This window comes from Drosophila miranda, chromosome XR (genome assembly GCF_003369915.1).
Source record: "Drosophila miranda strain MSH22 chromosome XR, D.miranda_PacBio2.1, whole genome shotgun sequence".
Classification (NCBI taxonomy): Eukaryota; Metazoa; Arthropoda; class Insecta; order Diptera; family Drosophilidae; genus Drosophila; species Drosophila miranda.
The window spans coordinates 51,324,984-51,345,449 of NC_046674.1; the positions used below are offsets into that span (position 1 = coordinate 51,324,984).

The following is a 20,466-nucleotide window of genomic DNA, read 5'->3' on the forward strand; positions in this document are numbered from 1 at the left end:
AATTGCTAAAAGTGAGTTTCTAGATATCAGAGACCATAAAAGCTAGAGCAACCAAAGCTCATTATGGCTGATCTTCCGAAGGAACCATCTCATGCCTTTGACATCACAGGCGTGGACTTTTGTGGGCCGTTTTTCTGCAAGCCAGAGGCACGCAACAAGGCTCCAATCAAGTGCTACGTCTGCGTCTTGATTTGTTTTGCTACCAAGGCTGTTTTTCTGGAGCTGATAAAGTTCTTATCTACAGTTGGACTAAAGCACTTCATATGTTCCAGACAAATGGGGCGTTAAATTTGGTCACACAACGCAAAACACAACGGTAAAGCGTCTAGTCATTAGCGATGACCATCAGAAGGCGCTGCTGGAATGGCCCTCGTGGTTCGCTGAGCCTGACGTCACGCAGCTAAACTTCGACCGCCTGGATGGCTGGCAGCGCGTATCGTACCTGCAGCAGCTTTTCTGGTCCCGGTGGAAGGAGCAGCAGCGCTCAAAGTGGTGCATCCCGCGTCGCTGTGCTGAATCATCATCACGAATCACCAAGCGCGCCTTCAACAAGCTGTGTCTTACAGATGCTGTTGAAAGTCAGGCCTTCAACGGGGAGAGTATATCGGGTCAAGCAGCATAATTATTGCCAGTTGCCAGGTGCGGCTCAAAGGGAATGCATTTGTTGTTGGTTGTCATTTGCAATGCCCACTGTAAAAATCATTTGTTATCGCATATCGTCGGCGACTGGCCCGAACATACTCCCTCCGTTGGGAGCTAGTCTCTCAACAGATTCCTTAAGGGGCAGCAAACATAGCCGACTGACCGCCCTCCTGATGTTTCCTGAGGATGTCTTCAAGCCAGCGACGCGACACACTCCGTCCTTGCCCATAACGACATCGACCACTCTAGCCAGTGGCCAACGCATTGGAGGAAGATTTTCGTCCTTCACCAGAACGAGATCGTTTTTACAGATGTTTTGCGCGGAGGTACGCCACTTCGCACGCTCTTGCAAAAGAGTGAGATACCCTTCGCGCCAACGTCTCCAAAATATTTGTTGTAGTTGGGTGACCCGCTGCCAGCCATCCAGACGATTGTAGTTCAGCTTCGTCAGCTCAGGCTCGAGGATTTGCTCATGGGGGCCGCCTAGAAGCAGATGAGCAGGAGTCAAAACGTCTAAATCATCAGGATTTTCTGAAAGCGAGAGTAAAGGGCGAGAGTTAAAAATTGAGTAGAGAAAAGGTCCACAGTAATCTACTCCAGTGACTTCAAAAGCTCGAGATCCTTCCAAACGTTCCTTAGGTAGGTCTCCCATGATGCGTTCAACCATGCGCGGCCTAGGCCTGAAGCATCTCACACACTTGCTGACGACCCTTGTCACTGCTTTAATACCTCCAATGGACCAATATTCCAGCCGAATTTTGGATAGCAGGGCGCGAGGTCCGGCATGGAGGTTCCTTTCGTGAAAATGTCTTATCAGCGCAAAAGTAATGGAATGTCCCTTTGGCATAATCAGTGGGTGCTGAGCGTCAAATCCTAGCGATGAGTTGCGAAGACGACCTCCAATTCTAAGTAGTCCAGAATGATCGGTGAACGGGTTGAGCGAACTAATAAAACTGGTCTTCATGACTTGACCATTGCGTCGAATCTCCTTTATGTCCATTCACAGTTGAATATGTCGAATCAGAAGATTCGTTTCTTGCCGAATATCAGAAACGGTGAGTCCTGGATGCCTAAAACGATCTATAAATTCATCAAGTCCACATTGGTGATGTCGTCTACATTTTTGACTACGATGGCCGTACTTTAGGCAATTGAAGCATAATTTTCTTTCCCTTACATGCTGCCATTTTTTCTCAAGTTCTAACTGGGCAAATGAGTTACAGTTTTCCAAGTCGTGTTTCCCATTGCAGGCGGAGCACGCCTTCATGGTTACAAGTCCGATGTCGTTTGCATGGAATAGTCTCGACTTTTCCTTCTTTGGCTTGAACGTCGCCTGATCGTCAACTAATCCTGTGTCTTGCACCTCTTCGGCCAATCCCTGAAGCCATAGACTAAAATGACGGATCGATTTTTCATTTCCGAGTTGCTTGGAATGGTGTGCCCACTCCAGTCTCTGTTGCACTGGCAACTTTAAGATTAACTCCTCCATTAATGTTGGGTTTTTTAACTGCTGATGCGCGTTAGCTGCTTCTAAGAATGAAGCCAAGTTTTGTACTTTCATTTTTAACTCTACTAATTGTTCCAATCTCCCTTCGCGAATGCTCGGAAATTCTCTAACGCGACTAATCTGGCTTTTTACGAGTTTCTCCGGTCTACCAAAATTTTGTTTAAGGGTCTCTAAAATATTTGAAACGTTAGAACTGTGAATAAGCAAACATTCGACGGTCTCCCTAGCCTTGCCCTTTATTGCCTTTTGGAGGCGTAACAAATTTTGCCTGTCACTGTATCCGTACTCTGCAGTGGTCATAGTGAAAGCTTTGTTGAACATTGGCCACTCTTCGGGAGCACCATTAAACTCCGGTAGATCGTAAAATTTTCTTTGCGTTTCCTGAGAAGGAACCGGTTGCCTTGGTGATGAGACTGAGTCTGATATCACTGAGGGCTCAGCCGTGGTTGATTGTGGTCCTGGCTCGCCAGTTGTCCTTCCTCTAATACCAAGGGATCGCAGAAGTATATTAGTTTTTTCCATTTGAATTTGATTCATCCGCAGAACTTCCATTTGGAACTGCTGCATTTGCTTTGCATTGGCCCGCTGACCTTCTTGCATTTGGCGCCACATCTCCATCATAACGTTAACAACGCCATGTGATTGGGCTTCTTTTGATGTGCCGGCCCCGGCCCCCTCCATATTTGAGGCTTCACCTTGCGCGGATTCTCTTTCCACTTTTCCCATCTCAACGTTGTCCTCGTCCCCACGTGCGCACCCACGTTGGCCTCCGTGTTCTGCAATGTTTATTATCCACCCACGAGCGAGATGACCGTCTCCTTGTGGGTTCCGTCGCTTCTCCAATGTCCAGTATATTTCAGTGCTTGCACCACGAGTCTCTGCCCGTCTTCATACAAACTCCAAGAACTCTAGCGTCATTGGCTTCCATGAATCGAAATAAAAGATGTTGAGTCCAGGAACGTGAGAATTGCGGATAAAACATAATCGCTTATCTTCATAGGTACTTGGGCGTTGGTTGCGTTTTAATTCCTATTTGCAAAAGGAGGTTAATACATTTTATTCTTCTATGTAGGTAATATATCTACGCACACTTCGTCTTTTCTCCCCGCTCTTTTTTCGACTGCTCAAACTAATGTGACCTTCTTGTCTTTTCATATTGTGACCATTTTTCTTCTTGTCTTTTCATAGTGTGGCCATTTTTCTTCTCTCTTTTTTCTTTATGTAGGGTATCTGTGCCCTTGCTTAAAACTAAGTATATAAATTAAATAGCTGCGGTAGCGGATTGCGTTTTTAAAAAGTTTTTATTTAACTTCTAAGTTTACAGATATAGATTTAAGTTGAGGGTCACAAAGGATTCCGGACAAAGGGTTTGCGCGATCTTAGTTTTTAGCTCGACTTTTCGGTGTCGCTTCTGGATCAAGACTGACTTGAACTTTTTGATCTTTGCATCGTCGATCCCTTTCGGGAATAGTTTTTCTATAAACATTTCAATTGATTTCGCCATCCCGAGTATTGGATTTCGTCATCCAAAGAGAGAACTGTAAAATGCCTAAAGTGCAGGATCTGCAGAAAGCCGGGTGTGAGATTGTTTATGAGAAGCCGGGTGTGGGCAAACATTGGTTTTCCATTTAGGCGAGTGTCAAAGATTGGGATTGTGGCGGGAGCCATTGAGATTGTACATCTTAGAAATCAATTAGGCGGAGGCCCAAGATTGAAATTGTTTTCGTTTTGGAAAGCCAAAGATTGTTTACAACTCGTATAAGAGCTCAATAGAATTGGGTACGTTAACTCCCCCCATTCTTAAATGTTTCGTCCCGATACATTTTGAAGTTCTGATAGAGCTCTAATTTCTTCTGACAGTATTTGAATGCTGCTTTCCACTATTTCTTCTGACGGTATTCTTATTGATTTAATAAGTACAAATTTGGTTAGTTTATAGCCGAAGTAAAATAACATTATCAATATCAAAATGATTAAAAATAATGTTGTTAATGGTAAGGCCGTATTAACTAATGTTATAAGGGGATTTAAAATATTAACATTATCAAAAGAAAATTGCTTAGCATTCGATTGTATATAATCAACTAATTCAAAATCGCTATATCTATGATGCGATATATATCTTAGAATTTTACCCTTATCATTTATGTGGGTTATATTATTTATTAAAATTGTGTTGTTGAATATAAGGAGATACGAACCTAACAAAGTAGTATTGTCTACGATATTTTTGCCTGAAACTAATATGGCACCATCCTGAATGATGTCTATTTCTTTGTTTTTTTCCCTTTTTTTAGTGCAGTTGGCTTTAAAGCCATTAAGTAAATTGGTGAAACAGGTCTTCTTTAAATTTATTTGTGCGTAATTGTTAAAAGTTTCACTTTTAAAATTATTCATTAAATAGTATTTCTCCTTACATTCACAAACTTTTTCACTTATAACTAACATTCCATCATTTTGTGAGATGGCTCTTGCATGGTAAAACTTGCAAATATCTTTAATTTGAGGATATTTTATATAAATGATTATTAAATCTGCACTTCGAATTATTTTAACCGTTGCAATGTCCAGCAGATCAGACAGTTCAACAGGATGTTTTTATACCCGATACTCAAAATGAGTATTGGGGTATATTAGATTTGTGGTAAAAGTGGATGTGTGTAACGTCCAGAAGGAATCGTTTCCGACCCCATAAAGTAAATATATTCTTGATCAGCATCAATAGCCGAGACGATTGAGCCCTGTCTGTCTGTCCGTCCGTCCGTCTGTCCGTCTGTCCGTCTGTCCGTCCCCTTCAGCGCCTAGTGCTCAAAGACTATAAGAGCTAGAGCAACGATGTTTTGGATCCAGACTTCTGTGATATGTCACTGCTACAAAAATATTTCAAAACTTCGCCCCGCCCACTTCCGCCCCCACAAAGGACGAATATCTGTGGCATCCACAATTTTAAAGATATGAGAAAACCAAAAACGTAGAATTGTAGAGAATGACCATATCTTTAAGACTGCGGAATCTGAATTGGATCGTATTATTATTATAGCCAGCATCAAGAAAACAATTTCATTTTTTCTCGCCCTGTCTCTCTCTAACACACACGTAGCATAGGCGGCTTTGCTTAGAGTAAAACATTAGCGCCTAGATCTCAGAGACTACAAAAGCTAGAGCAACCAAATTTTGTATCCACACTCCTAATATATCGGACCGAGACGAGTTTGTTTCAAAATTTCGCCACACCCCTTCCGCCCCGCAAAGGACGAAAATCTGGGGATATTCAAAAATCTCAGAGACTATTAAGGCTAGAGTAACCAAATTTGGTATCCGCACTCCTGTTAGATCTCACTATAAAACGTATATCTCAAAGTTTTGCCCCACCCCCTTCCGCCCCCACAAAGGACGAAAATCTGTTGCATCCACAATATTGAGGATACGAGAAAACTAAAAACGCAGAATCATAGATAATGATCATATATATCAGATTGCTGAATCTGGATCAGATCAGATCATTTTTATAGCCAATAGGAACAAATCAATTTGCAGTGGCTACGCAGCGCCCGACGTCACGCTCGGACTGATTTTCTGTCTCTCTCGCACGCACTCTTTGTCGTGTCGTTTAATATTAGCGGCGTCTGCCGGAGCAGAGCCATACTGACTTAGTATCGGGTATAACCGTTGAGTTGCGGTGTCCGCAGCAACTCACAACGTTCCCCCTCGTTCATGCTTATAAATGTCCTCTATTTCGTTTTTATTTAAAATTTTTGTATTGAAAATGTTTACTTTTAAGAGGGTTATGGTATCAACTAAATTTAGTAGGTCAAAAGTTATTAATTTTAAACGATGCTTTCTCAGTATCGTTTCTTCATTGAAGATGACATTTTTTAATGAATTTGATAGCAATTCAATTTCTTTGAAAAATTTGGAATTTATTACAAATTGTTTATTATTATTTTCAGTTAATTCATTTACTTTATTTTGTATTTTCAAAAAGTCGTCATGATCAGGGCTGCCTGCTATCCATTTCCAAATGGTACCTAATTCATTAATTCCCCTTTTATTCCGTTTTGGAACTAATTCTGAAATCATTAATTTTAATAGACTTAAGTCCATTGATATTTCCCACTCATCGTCTGAATTAATTGATTTGTTGACATATTTGGATTCTATATCAATTATCTCTCTATAAAAACTCAAATTAGTAATATGGAAAAGTTCAGCGTATGTTTCATAAGTGTAAACGTCTCTGTCGTCTTTGAGCAATAGATAGTCACTATGCGTATAGTAAATTACTTCCGAAGTCGTCAATATAACAAAAGTCAGTATAAGTATATTCGCATACATTTTCTGGAAAAAATATTTAATATTTAATGTTATCTTTATGTATAATTCTGTTTCTATTGTTGATTACAATTTTATTCGGTCGATTTTCCTTAACTACCTGCTTTTTGTATCGGGATTGAAGTTTATTTCTTTCCCCGAATTTCTTTTCATAAACTACTTCTCCTAATTTATAATCTTTGTTACGTAGCTTAAGCATTTTGGTCTGAGCTTCCTTAAGTAATATTGGATTATTTTTGTGCTCTATATTGTTATACAATATGTCATATGGCATTTGATTGGTCGTTGAATGTATCGTCAGGTTATATTTCAGTGCCGCCCTTATTATTATTTCTGAATAATCTGTTAGATTTAGTTCATCCTTGATGCACCGCGCTATTTCTGTTAGTGTGGAATGTACCCTTTCTACCTGACCATTTGAGGTGCTGTGTCTGGGATCAGCATAATAAATAGTTAAGTTACTTCTTTGTATGAATGATCTAAATTGTGCTGAAGTAAAGCTTGGTTCGTTGTCAGTCATTAATGATGTTGCTAACGGAAAGTGTTGCAAAATTTCCATTACCTTATTTTCAATGTTTAATTTACTTTGAATTTCCTTGACCACCAAGTATTTGGAATAAGAATCTATACAAGTTATGAATGTTAGGTTTTGGGCATAGTATATGTCTAAGTGTAATTGATCTCCTTCTTTTGCTGGAATGGGAGCTTCCCCAATTGGAATTTTTACAGGGTGTCTGTGATATTTGTTTTTGTTACAGATCTCACAATTTTTGTTATAGATTCTTTTAATTTTTTGTGCAGGTTTGGCCAATAATACAACTTAGTTATTTGTTTGTAATTTTCGTCTAGTCCTCTATGGGCTCTGCAATGTGTTTCTTCTATAATTATAGCTTTATCTTCTGAATTTACTACATCTTGGAGGAACTTTCTCGTGAAGAGAAATTTATTTATGAAGTTTTCCTTTAGCTTATTTTGGATAAGGTATAAATCTTCTAAAGTGCAGTGTATTCCTGTGGTTAAGTGAGGCTGAATAAATTCCTTTAAAATGATTAGCAGATTGTCAACCGTATCAAATTCAATAATATGTCGGGTATTTTCATAAACTTTTACGAACTCATGAACTGTGAATCTCCCTTGCGCTAATAGTAGCTGCTGTTTAAATTGGTTTAAAGGCTTGCTAGTCTCTTGAATGACGTTTTCAAAACTACTCTCTGCTGAATGCTGAGTATTTATGTCTGATTCTGATTCTGTCTGGTCGACATCACTATCTGTCATATGATTTATTTTAATCCGAGATAAAGCGTCCGCTACTACGTTAGTTGAGCCTGGCTTATAAATGATTTTTGGTGTGAAACTTTCTATGAAGTAATACCAACGTTTCATTTCAACATTTGGATTTTTTTGCGACATTGCAAAGGACAAAGGTTGGTGATCTGTATGTATTTCAATTCCACTCACTCCGTATAAATAATTTCGCAAATTTTTTAATTCCCATACAATAGCTAATAATTCCTTTTTATTAGTAGCATATAATTGCTCGGTTTTACTTAAAGTTTTAGAAATAAATGTTATGGGATTCCCATCTTGCGACAAAACTGCACCTGTGAATTTGTGATGTGAATTTTTTATTGTAATCTGGTTGTACTAATTCAATATGTGCTATTAAACTGTCCTTTAAATTATTAAATGCTCCAATTGCTGGTTCATCCAGCTGTATTAATGTTTTCTTGGATGCCCTTCGTGAAACTTTCCCATTTACTCCACTCAGATATTTTGTTAATGGTTTGGCAATTGTGGCATAATTTCGGACAAATTTTCTGTAATACCCTGTTAGTCCTAAGAAGCTACGTACGTAGCTCTCTGATATTTTTAGGAATTGGATAGTTTTGTATTGTGGAGATTTTGTCTGGATCTGTTTTAATGATATTTTGGGAAACAATGTATCCCAGAAATTTGGTTTCCAATTGAAAGAATTTAGACTTCTCTAGGGAAATTTTCATATTAGCGTTTTGCAATATCTGTATTATATGACTTAGATCTTTATAATGTTGTTCTATAGTTTTTGAAAATATTATTATATCGTCCATATAGACGTGACAAGTTTTCCCAACTTGTTCTCTAAGTATATCGTCCATTGCCCTTTGGAAAATCCTGGGAGCGTTTGTCAATCCCATAGGCATTCTTAGAAATTCATATTTGCCGTTATTTATGGAAAAAGATGTTTTTTCAATATCTGATTCCCTCATTAAAATCTGATAGAATCTTGACTCTAAATCAATGGCCGAGAAATACTTTGCCTTACCTAAATTGGCAAGGATTACTGAAGGATCTTGCATAGGGTATCTATCCGGTATGGTGTTTTCATTAAGTTTCTTAAAGTCTATTACTAATCTATGCTTAGGAGTTCCGTCCTCATTTACTCCCTTCTTTGGTACTACTATTACCGGTGAATTATATGGGCTTTTACTAGGTCTGATTATACCTTCATCTAACATTTTACTTATTTCGTTATTAATGAAATCGTTAACCGAATAAGCGTATGGATACTGTTTGCCATATACCGGTCTATCATGTTCAGTGTTAATCTCTCCTTTTATATCCGTTCTGAACGGTAACTGTAAATCTATATTGGCATGGTCTTCTTCGATGATAGATACCATTTTCTCTCTGAGATTTTCTAAATTGTCCTCTTTGTAGGTTATTGTGTTATACAATTTCATTTTTTTCAATTCCGAATTTGCATAACTTTGTATGTCGGATATTTCTACGACGGCGCGTTCAGGATTTTTGCATCCCAAACTTTTAAATTGTTCATTGTCGGATAATTCAACGACGGCGTGTTCAGGATTCTTTAATCCCAAACTATTCAAACTTTTAGTGTCGGATAATTCAACGACGGGGGGTTCAGGATATTTGAATCCCAAACTATTGACGGATAATTCTTCGTCGGCGTGCTCAGGATTTTTTGATCCCAAGCTATATAAACTTCCTTCTACCTTTACTGAATCACTTTTCATTTCTTTTTCTTCTTCAAAATATTTTTTTATTATATATTCCTTCAATGGAAGGATGGTTTTTTCTTCTATAAAGGTTAATTTGTTTAAAGAAAGGACCTCGTCATATATTAGTTTCTCTTCATTGTCTTTATAACTTAAAGTCCCCTTTCCTGTATCAATAACAGCTCCGATTTTCTTTAATAGGTTAAATCCTATTAGTAAATCTGCCCCCATTCCATCTATTTCGTAAAACACTTGTTTTGTGTTGAAAATAGTTATATTATGGAAATATTTAGTTATTGAAAACCCATTTACTGTAGCAACTTTCTTATAAATTGATAATTCTTTTTTATTTTCGTAAATTCCCTTTTTTATATAACAGGAAGTTGCTCCCGTATCTATCAAAACTTTTAATTCCCTGTTTATTTTTTTATCTACTCTTTTTAAGTAGGGCAGACCTACTTCGGGGGCTGATCTAAAAAATGGTCCTCCTCAATGTTATTTATCCGCATTGCTTTATTAGCCGGTTGTTCCGCCGTTTCATTTGGTTTACGTTTCTGCGCTTGATTTGCGTTATATTGATTATTCGGTACTACGTTTGCCCTAGAATGCTGAGCTTGGTTATAATTGTTATTATTTCTCCTATAATAACCATTAGTATTCTCCCGATAATATCTATTATTATTATTATTATTATTTCCCCTGAATTGATTGCTGTTCTGTCGGTTCTGGATTTGTAATGATTCGTCTACATCCATTGGTACTGGGGCCTGATTTTGTTGTCTATTACCCAAGAAATAGGGTTGTCCCCATGACATGTTATTCCTCTGAAAATCCCTTTTTTGGTCGAATGGTGAACTATTAGTCCTTGGTTGTCGTTGGTTGAATCTTAATGTATTGTAACTATTATTCCCTGAATTTCTGGGGCCACTGAATTGGTAGGCAAATTGGGCCCGAATGTTATTTGATTGCAATTCCTGTACCTTTGCCAAGGCATTCGGTAAATCTGGGGGATTCAATGAAAATAGGATTTCTGCAATGCCGCCGTTTAGGCCAGTGACAAAAATGCGTAAGGCATTGTCTCAAATTTTTTTTTTTTATTCTTTTGTGATTTCACTGTCCTTTCCGTGAGTCATTATTGTCTTATTTATTAACAAGGTCATTTTCTTGTTAACCTCGTTATAGAAATCTATTATTGAAAGGTTCCCTTGTCGGAGAACGCTTAACTCCTGTTCTATTATGTAAATTGGTCTCTTGTCACTGTAAACAAAGTCAAGTCGTGAAAGTATGGCATCAAAATTTAAAACTGTCCCGTGGTTGGTCAGTGCGTCATGTGCTGGTCCTGTTATTTTGTTTCTTAAAATTGTTAAGGCAATATAATATTGCTTACTTCCTTTCTTATATAATTTCACTGCAGTTTCTGCAGCTTTCCTCCATCCTACGTATTGGTTCAATCCACCTGGACGGTTTTCTAAGGGTTAAACTACAAAGAGAGTGAGAGCGCTCTAACTGCGATTGCCCACTCGGAGAACTGCGTCGTTTCATGCTAGGGCGGCGTAACCTCGTTTCCGATCACCATGAAGAGTCTTCGTTTGCGTTTCGACGAAATCACAACGACAATTAGCAGTTGCAGCCGGCCGCGCTTAAACCCGTATTACCCATTACATACATACATACTCTATACGCGATTAAGATTAAAGTTTAAGTTGATTGAAGTCCAAATGAATAAATATCGAATTGTCTATATCGTGTAGTACATTATTAAACGCAAAGATTCCCCAGAGCATTTCTGCTCAACATTGAAATCTCGTATCGAGGATTTCACAACATTTTTGGTGGCCCATGGGGGGAACCGCGTTTAATTCGTACTATACGCATCTGATTCTACCTCGTTCCGCGTTCAGTTAAATGTACAAATAAAATCATATTTTACCGGCTGCAACTGTAAACGGCAAACACAACGCAAACCAACGGTTTATCCAACAGCCGCTATCTCTCGCACGAAGCAGGGACAAAGAAGACCAGACGATAGCTCTGCGCCTGGACAGTAGCACACAACAACAACACAAGCCGACGGTTAGACAGCAGCCTCTCTCTCGTGCAAAGCAGAGACCAAGAGACCAACGAGCGTTCTGTTGCTGCACATCATCTCTAGACACAAGGCCTCAACTCAACGCTCACAGTAGCACAGTTTCTGCTCTCCGCTCGGACAACACCAACAACAACGACTCGCAAGTTCTCTTAAGCTACGCTTTAAGCAAAGAGAAGCACTCCCGAGTACCAGAGTAAGTGTTTCGTTGTGGGTATTTGTACAAGGTCAAAGAGAGTGCAACTAAGGGTGAGAAAGGTACATACACATATAACAGCAACATGTCAACAGCCGAGTCCCACGACCTCGAAGCCGATCCTCAGGTGGAGATCGACAATCTCAGTGTTATTCAGACAAATCTCATTGCGAGGGTTAATCAAACGGTGCGTAATTTCAGAAAGGATGGCGCAGATCGGAAAACAAAAGCTTATTTTCAAACGCGCTTACAAACTTTGCAACGGTTCTTAGGTGAATTTGAGCAAAATCATCAACGTTTGCTAATACTTCGATGTCCAAGTACGCATAGTTATGTGTCCAGCGAAGTGGCCTTTCGCTTTGATGAAGACTATACAACGGCATTCAGCATCATATCAGAGGCCTACGAAAATGTATGTCCAAGAGCACCACCGGTACAGCAGAATCCGGAGCCAGCAAATCCATCCGTATCATCAGTGCAATTGCCCAAGCTACCTGTACCGACATTTACAGGCAAGTTTGTGGATTGGCCGGCATTTCACGATGCATTTGTTCAACTCATCCATAACAACCAGAAACTGTCCGACGTCCAAAGGTTTCATTTCCTGAAGCAAGCTCTTCCCTCGGATCGCGACGAGGATATTCAGCAGATGGCGCTTGCGGGAAATAACTATGCAACAGCTTGGAGTCTCGTCCTCAAGCGATACGACAACAAACGGCTGCAGTTTATGTACCATATGAACGGTTTGTATGACTTGCCACAGTTGACAAAGGAGCAGTCTGCTGATATAAAACATATGCTTAATGTTGCGACGGTTTGTCTCAATGCTTTCAAGAATCTAGATGTTCAGCATTGGATGGCTCATCATCTCACTTCCAGACTGCCAAGCACGACACTGCAAGCTTGGGAGCTCCATCTCGGTAGCTCTGCCGAACTTGCCACCTTTTCTCAGCTACAATCATTTCTCAACGACCGTCTCGTCAGCATCGATGTGTTCGAAAACCGAGGCCACTCCACGACGCGGACACCTGTGCCGCAGCCTGTCAATCAAAGGCACCCGAAGAAGTCAGTTGGCAACGTAACATACAAGGGCAACAGTTTCCATGCCAAGACTGCGGTTGCCGAACACACTCGCTGCCCTCACTGTAGCGACAGTCACAATCTTCGGCATTGCCCGGACCTTTTGTCCAAGGACTGCTTTGCAAGGAAAGCCATCGTCGATCATGCAAAGGCATGCCTCAACTGTCTGAGCCGTTCCCATGCACTTTCAAAATGTACCAGTAAAAGGAACTGCACGCAGTGTGGTCAAAGACACCATACACTGCTGCACTTCCCAACTCCTGCTCAGGTGGCAACACAGCCTCACGCAGCCTCCCATAGCGCTCGTTCCGGTAACTCCTGGCAGTATACAACGAGCGACTCATCTGGCAGGGCTACACCTACACAACTCTACGCTAGGACCCCACTTCCTACTCAGAGCACTGCACAGCCTCTCCCAGTTGTTCCCAACACTAGTTCCGGTGGTCATCCACAGTCTGCAGCGACCGACTCGTCTGTGAGAACACACTCTGCGCAACTAGTCTCCGCTACGGCAACGCATCACGAACCCAGCACTGTCCTTCTGGCCACTGCCCTGGTCACAATCCACAACCCCCACACTGGTCAATCAGCGGTGGTACGTGCGTTAGTGGATTCAGGCTCGGAAGGAACCCTCATTACAGAGCACACAGTGCAGGCTCTCAACCTCAAGCGGCATCCAATTTCGGCAGAAATTGCTGGAGTTGGGACCACCTCCAAGAACAGGTGTACCTACACTACAGAATTGGCATTAAGTTCTTGTACTTCGCAGTTTTGTACTACCATTGATACTGCGTTTATACTTAAAACGCTTACATCGCAATTACCTTCAAAATCCATCAAATTGCAGCAATGTCCTCATTTGAACGGAATAGAACTCGCCGATCCCAGGTTCTACAAATCACAACGGATTGATCTTCTGCTGGGAGCGGACGTAATCCCACAGATCCTGCTTTCAGATATCCGCAGAGGAAAGGAGAACCAACCAATTGCACAGCACACCCAGCTGGGCTGGATAGTCTTTGGTCGAGCCACTTCCACACGCTCACACGCTGTCACCATTAGATGTCACCACAACAGGCTAGAGAATCTCGTCCAGAAATTCTTCGAAATGGAGCATCTCGGTTCTGCAAAACAGCTCACACCAGAAGAGCGATGGTGCGAGGAGCATTTTAAACGAACTCACATCCGTCAACGAAACGGCAAGTATTTGGTACGGTTACCACTTAAGCGTTTGTTTGACCCTTCGCAGGTGCTAGGCAAATCACGTCAAATCGCGATTAATCGATTCCAAATGCTTCAACGAAGATTCCAAAGGCAGCCGGAGCTGCAAGCCAAATATTCGGAAGTCATGAAGGAGTACTTTCAACTAGGCCAGGTGACCAAAGTAACAACCAAGGAGCAGCAGCATTGCATCATTAGCAAGGAGAATGGAATCGAGTCCACATGTTGCACCTTGCCTCATCACGCAGTATTTAAAGAGGAAAGTGTCACTACTAAGGTTAGAGTAGTATATGACGCCTCCTGTAAAACGTCAAACGGAAAATCGCTCAATGACGTCCTATGCACCGGACCAGCGCTCCAAAACGATCTAGCCGGCGTGGTCCTGAATTGGCGTTTCCATCGTTTTGTTTTTGCTGCCGACATTCAGAAGATGTATAGATGCATTGACATGAATGCAGAGGATTCGCAATATCAACGCATCTTTTGGCATGACGAACACAACCAAGTAGCTGAGTATTATCTCAACACAGTTACGTTTGGAACCGCTTCAGCTCCTTACACAGCCATTCGCGTCATACATCAACTGGCGCAGGATGAACGAGACCGATACCCACTCGCGGAAAGGGTCCTTCGACACGAAATATACGTGGACGACGTACAAAGCGGAGCTTCCACTCGCGAAGGAGCATTAGAAATTCAAAATCAATTGATCGGAGCCTTACGATCAGCAGGAATGGAGCTTCGAAAGTGGTCTGCGAATGACGCTTCTCTGCTACAAGACATACCTCCAGACCATTTATCTCATAAGACATTATTAGAGTTTGAGTACCAAGATCCCGTTAAAACCTTAGGCCTCTATTGGCATCCACATCAAGACTATTTTGGGTTCAAGATAAATTTTGAAATCAGTCACGCACATACTAAACGTTCTTTACTTTCCACAGTCGCCCGACTGTACGACCCATTAGGTTTCATCACGCCCTGTGTCATGACCGCAAAGGCGATACTCAAGGACTCATGGATGGCCCGCATCAAACGCAACGATGGCAGCCTAGCACAACTGGACTGGGATGAACCGCTGCCAACCGAACTGCTTGATAGATGGCAGGGATTCATACAGAACTTGCCATATGTCGAGCAAATTCAAGTACCACGATGGCTGCGCTTCAACATCCACGAGCTTGCGTCATTACAGCTACATGTTTTCTGCGATGGATCATCACTGGCGTATGCAGCATGTGCATATATTCGTGCAGAGCTACCAAACGGAATGATTCAAACTCATTTGCTAGCTGCACGCAGTCGAGTCACACCCACGAAACCGATCACAATTCCACGAGTCGAACTTTCGGGTGCGCTGCTGGCAGTTAAACTGGCAAAATGGATCCGGGACCAACTTCGCACTGCAGGACCACCTATGGCAACCTTCTATTGGTCAGATGCTACTATCGTTTTGTTTTGGATAAATGGAGATCCCCACCGATGGCAAACCTTTGTGTCAAATCGCGTTGGACAGATTTTGGAGCATAGTACATCAACCCAGTGGAGACATGTACCTACTGCGGTAAACCCAGCGGACTGCGCAACTCGTGGCTTAACACCACAAGAGTTAGCAGTACATCCATTATGGTGGTCTGGACCATCATGGCTACAGCAGCCGGAAAGCCAATGGCCGGCAAACGGAGTTCCCAGTCAGGACATCGACAGGACTATAATCGAGGAGAAACCGTCAGTTTTGTTCCAAAATGCTGTGCAAGTCTCGGAGGCTCCAGAAGCCTTCATCCAAAACTCGTCCTCATACGACAGGTTAATATCAGTCATGGCATATGTTCTACGGTTTATACATAACATTCAAGCCAAAGGGGACAAACTGTCTGGACCACTGAGTGTGCAGGAGCTCGACAACGCTTTAATTCATCTCGTTCGCAGCATTCAACAGGAGGTCTACGCGACAGAGATATTGAGGTTGAAGGGAAACAAGGCACTATCGGGCACACACAAGTTGTGTCAATTATCCCCATTTCTAGATGACCAACAAATTCTACGAGTCAGAGGTCGACTGCGAAATGCAATGCACCTTCCGATAAGCCAGCGACAACCAATGATCATTCCCAATCATCATCATTTTACCGATCTCGTCGTGCGTAATGCCCACCGTCTCGCACTCCACGGCGGCACCGAATTAACGCTGGCCACTATTCGACACAAATTCTGGATAGTCAACGGAAAACAAACTGTCAAACGCATTCTTCGACAATGCGTCCGATGTTTTCGTCACCGACCGAAACCAGCAGCACAATTGATGGCCGATCTTCCCCTACATAGAGTCAATCCGCCAACTCGTGCATTCATCGCCACCGGAGTGGACTATACAGGCGCGTTCGAAATTCAAGCATCCAGATTCCGTGGACACACAAACTACAAGGCGTATATCGCAGTGTTCATCTGTTTGGCTACAAAGGCAATTCATCTTGAAGCGGTCACGGGCTTAACCACCGAACACTTTCTCATGGCCCTACAACGTTTCATCGCGCGTCGGGGCTACTGTCAACACATGTATAGCGACTGCGGCACGAACTTCATTGGTGCCGACCGGGCTCTTCAAACCTGGCAAATACATTTGAAACGAGAGCTACCCACAACTGTAATACCTGCTTTAGCGGCCCGAAACGTCCAATGGCATTTTAATCCACCGCATAGTCCTAATTTCGGAGGCCTTTGGGAGGCAAATGTAAAGTCTGTCAAAACACATCTCTATCGAGCCTTTTCAGGATATAAAATGACCTACGAACAACTTGCTACCGTGCTAACACAAATTGAAGCCTGTTTAAATTCCAGGCCATTATGTCCACTAAGCGCGGAGCCGGAGGACCTAGCTGTCCTCACCCCGGCACATTTTCTTATTGGAGATTCATTATTAGCACCGCCGGATGTAACGACAAGGGATGTTCCACTCACAGTCCAATTTCTGGAAGGACAGAAAATGATCCGGCAATTTTGGAAACGTTGGAGTTCGGATTGGCTATCACATCTTCAAGCCCGTCCAAAGTGGCGACATGAAACCGACAATCTACAAGTCAGCGATCTAGTAATTGTCAAGGATGACCGACTGCCACCCAACGAGTGGAAACTGGGAAGGATAATAGAAGTTCACCCTGGAGCTGACAGTTTAGTCAGAGTCGCAACTGTTAAAACAGCATCAGGCGTATACAAACGATCGGTCTCTAAACTATGTCGGCTACCGTTGCCACAGACCTCAGAATAATCCTACCACCGTTGCTAGCTCTATTCGACCATACATGTACCATAACGAACACTTTATTTATTCACAGAGCATTCACATGTGACATCCTTTGGTTTCTAATACTGGTCCCAGTATTGGGGGCGGCATGGACGGTTTTCTAAGGGTTAAACTACAAAGAGAGTGAGAGCGCTCTAACTGCGATTGCCCACTCGGAGAACTGCGTCGTTTCATGCTAGGGCGGCGTAACCTCGTTTCCGATCACCATGAAGAGTCTTCGTTTGCGTTTCGACGAAATCACAACGACAATTAGCAGTTGCAGCCGGCCGCGCTTAAACCCGTATTACCCATTACATACATACATACTCTATACGCGATTAAGATTAAAGTTTAAGTTGATTGAAGTCCAAATGAATAAATATCGAATTGTCTATATCGTGTAGTACATTATTAAACGCAAAGATTCCCCAGAGCATTTCTGCTCAACATTGAAATCTCGTATCGAGGATTTCACAACACCACCATTGAAAATTGGTAGGGATCCTATTACCTTTAATGTGGTGTCATCTTTTATTGTCTCGTCTATTGTTTCTGCCTGATAATCTAATACCTGATCGGATTTAGTTTCTATTTGTTGTTTCAAATTTACTATTTGCTCCTGTACTTATGAAATTTGAAGTGCTATCAATTGTTTGACCAGATCTGCAGTGAGATCGGTCCTTGTTTGTGAGTTAATCATTTTTAGTTTTCCCAACTCTTAAATTTTTCTTATATGTTTGTTTTTATATTCTTGACCACCGCTGGGCTTAAACCTAATTGAACTTATATATTTAGTACTACAACTTTCGCTCACGAACTATCCGGTAGGGGTCGTCCTTCTTAGGGCCTTCCTTCTTGGTTTGGCTGACAGATCTTCGAACGGGTCTTCCTTCTTGATTTGGCTGACAGATCTTCGAACGGGTTTTCCTTCGTAAATTTCTTTGTTGTTTAACTGGGTCTTCTGGGGGTCTTCCTTCTTTGGTTTAGCTGATAGTTTCACTTTCTTTGTGTTTTGTTTTGATTGGTTTTTCTTAAAGATTTTGTTTTTTTTTGGTTTTTTTTGTATTTTTGAATTGTCTTGATTAGCTTTTCTTGTATTTATTTTTGCACACCCTAAGCTCCGGTTTGTTTCCTTTTTATCTCACTTTTTCTTATCTAATATCTCACAATGACTCCGCGTTTTAATATTGAAGGATTTATTCCATTAATTAATTGTCCTTCGGGTTTCGATACGACGCAACACTTTTATTATTCGGTGCTTTTTATACAACGTCGCCCCACGTTGGGCGCCAATTAAATAACTTCGGTAGCGGATTGCGTTTTTAAAAAGTTTTTATTTAACTTCTAAGTTTACAGATATAGATTTAAGTTGAGGGTCACAAAGGATTCCGGACAAAGGGTTTGCGCGATCTTAGTTTTTAGCTCGACATTTCGGTGTCGCTTCTGGATAAAGACTGACTTGAACTTTTCGATCTTTGCATCGTCGATCCCTTTCGGGAATAGTTTTTCTATAAACATTTCAATTGATTTCGCCATCCCGAGTATTGGATTTCGTCATCCAAAGAGAGAACTGTAAAATGCCTAAAGTGCAGGATCTGCAGAAAGCCGGGTGTGAGATTGTTTATGAGAAGCCGGGTGTGGGCAAACATTGGTTTTCCATTTAGGCGAGTGTCAAAGATTGGGATTGTGGCGGGAGCTATTGAGATTGTACATCTTAGAAATCAATTAGGCGGAGGCCCAAGATTGAAATTGTTTTCGTTTTGGAAAGCCAAAGATTGTTAACAACTCGTATAAGAGCTCAATAGAATTGGGTACGTTAACTTATATAAGCTAATTTTTCTCAACAACACTCCTATTTCCTACGAAGATTGTGCTGTTAATCTGGGGATAACATTCAGTAGTACTCTGTCATGGAGAAAACATATATCGAAGGCAACTGGACGTACATATGATCTGTTGCGTCAGCTCTCAGCATCTAAAACTTTTTTGCAGACAGCCTTAAAGATGCACAACAGCCACATGAAATCACCTTTGTCTCAATTCCTCAACGGCGCCGTGGAGCTGTGGCTGCAGACCAATCGCGAAGCAATCGACCAAGAGCATCCTTTGGAGCTCGAGAGTGATGACCAACTAGACGAACCCAAGAACGGCAAAGCCAACAAAATGGATAAGAAAAGCAAGAAGGACAACAAGAGCAAGCGTCTGGATGCCTCCAAGAAGGACGACCTCAAGATCAAGGAAGCTGCTGAAGTCGCACCCACCCGCAAGGAGGACGAAATCGTTCTCTTCAGCGCCGTCCACCACGAGCATCATGCCAATCGCAACGGCGAAATAGTCGACGACGACGTGGTCATTGTCGACCAGTTTCATGTTGCATAGGTCGGTCTCTAGGTCGAGGTATAGCGAATGGGGAAGATGATGTCTGGGAAGTTGGCCACTTGCTTGATGTCGAACACCTGGCTGACGGCCAGATTGATTTGGATACGAGCTTGAACACGCAGAGTGGTTCCCATTTTCGGCTGCACATCGAGGAAGCACTGATGCTTCTCCTTCTCTGGCGGCGAAATGCCCTCCACCTGTGTCCGCAGGCTCTCGTCGCCGAGATAGAAATGGGGGAAGCTTAGCATGATGGGGGAATCGTATTGACACAATGCTAAAGTCATTCTCGTCCCCACTCTCTTTTATGGTGTCGAAATTTTTGGTCATTGTCACGCTCGTGACTTGCGCACATTAGTAGTAGGCTTTAATTCAATTGTCTGTTATGTCTTTAATTTAAGTTGTTTTGACCATGTTTTACACCTGTCCTGTAAAATACTTGACCTCAACTTACTTCATGGATAGATTTTAGAGCCTTAATATACTTTCATAAAAATGTGACCACCCAAGAACCGATTTACCGCAACCGCAAACTTACCCCCGCTACATCACAAAGATCAAACTATTATCTATGCCCTCGAATTCAAATGCTTTGCTCGAAGAGGCAGTTCTTCATTAACGCTTATGGAAAAATCTTCCCCATAGCATCAAAGCCATTAGAACCATTATTGCCACAATCAAGAAAACAATTTCATTCTCTCTCGCTCTGTATCTCTCTTACGTCCAGGTTTCATGGTCGGCTTTGCC

At 41.8% G+C, this 20,466-nt stretch overlaps 1 protein-coding gene across 1 annotated transcript; it reads right to left on the reverse strand.

Annotated features, from left to right (window-relative positions):
* Positions 1 to 1,570: 1,570 nt before the first annotated feature.
* On the reverse strand, positions 1,571 to 3,427 carry LOC117186740. Its single transcript, XM_033387908.1, has 2 exons — positions 3,239 to 3,427; positions 1,571 to 3,178 (listed from the first exon to the last, which is right to left on the reverse strand). The coding sequence occupies exon 2, from the start codon at positions 2,873 to 2,875 to the stop codon at positions 1,643 to 1,645; it is 1,233 nt and encodes a 410-aa protein (XP_033243799.1). The 5' UTR covers positions 2,876 to 3,178; positions 3,239 to 3,427; the 3' UTR covers positions 1,571 to 1,642.
* Between the last annotated feature and the right edge of the window lie 17,039 nt (positions 3,428 to 20,466).

Bases quoted from the DNA above. Each gene is read 5' to 3' on its own strand.
- LOC117186740 (XM_033387908.1), bottom strand. From the start codon at position 2,875: ATGGGAAAAGTGGAAAGAGAATCCGCGCAAGGTGAAGCCTCAAATATG.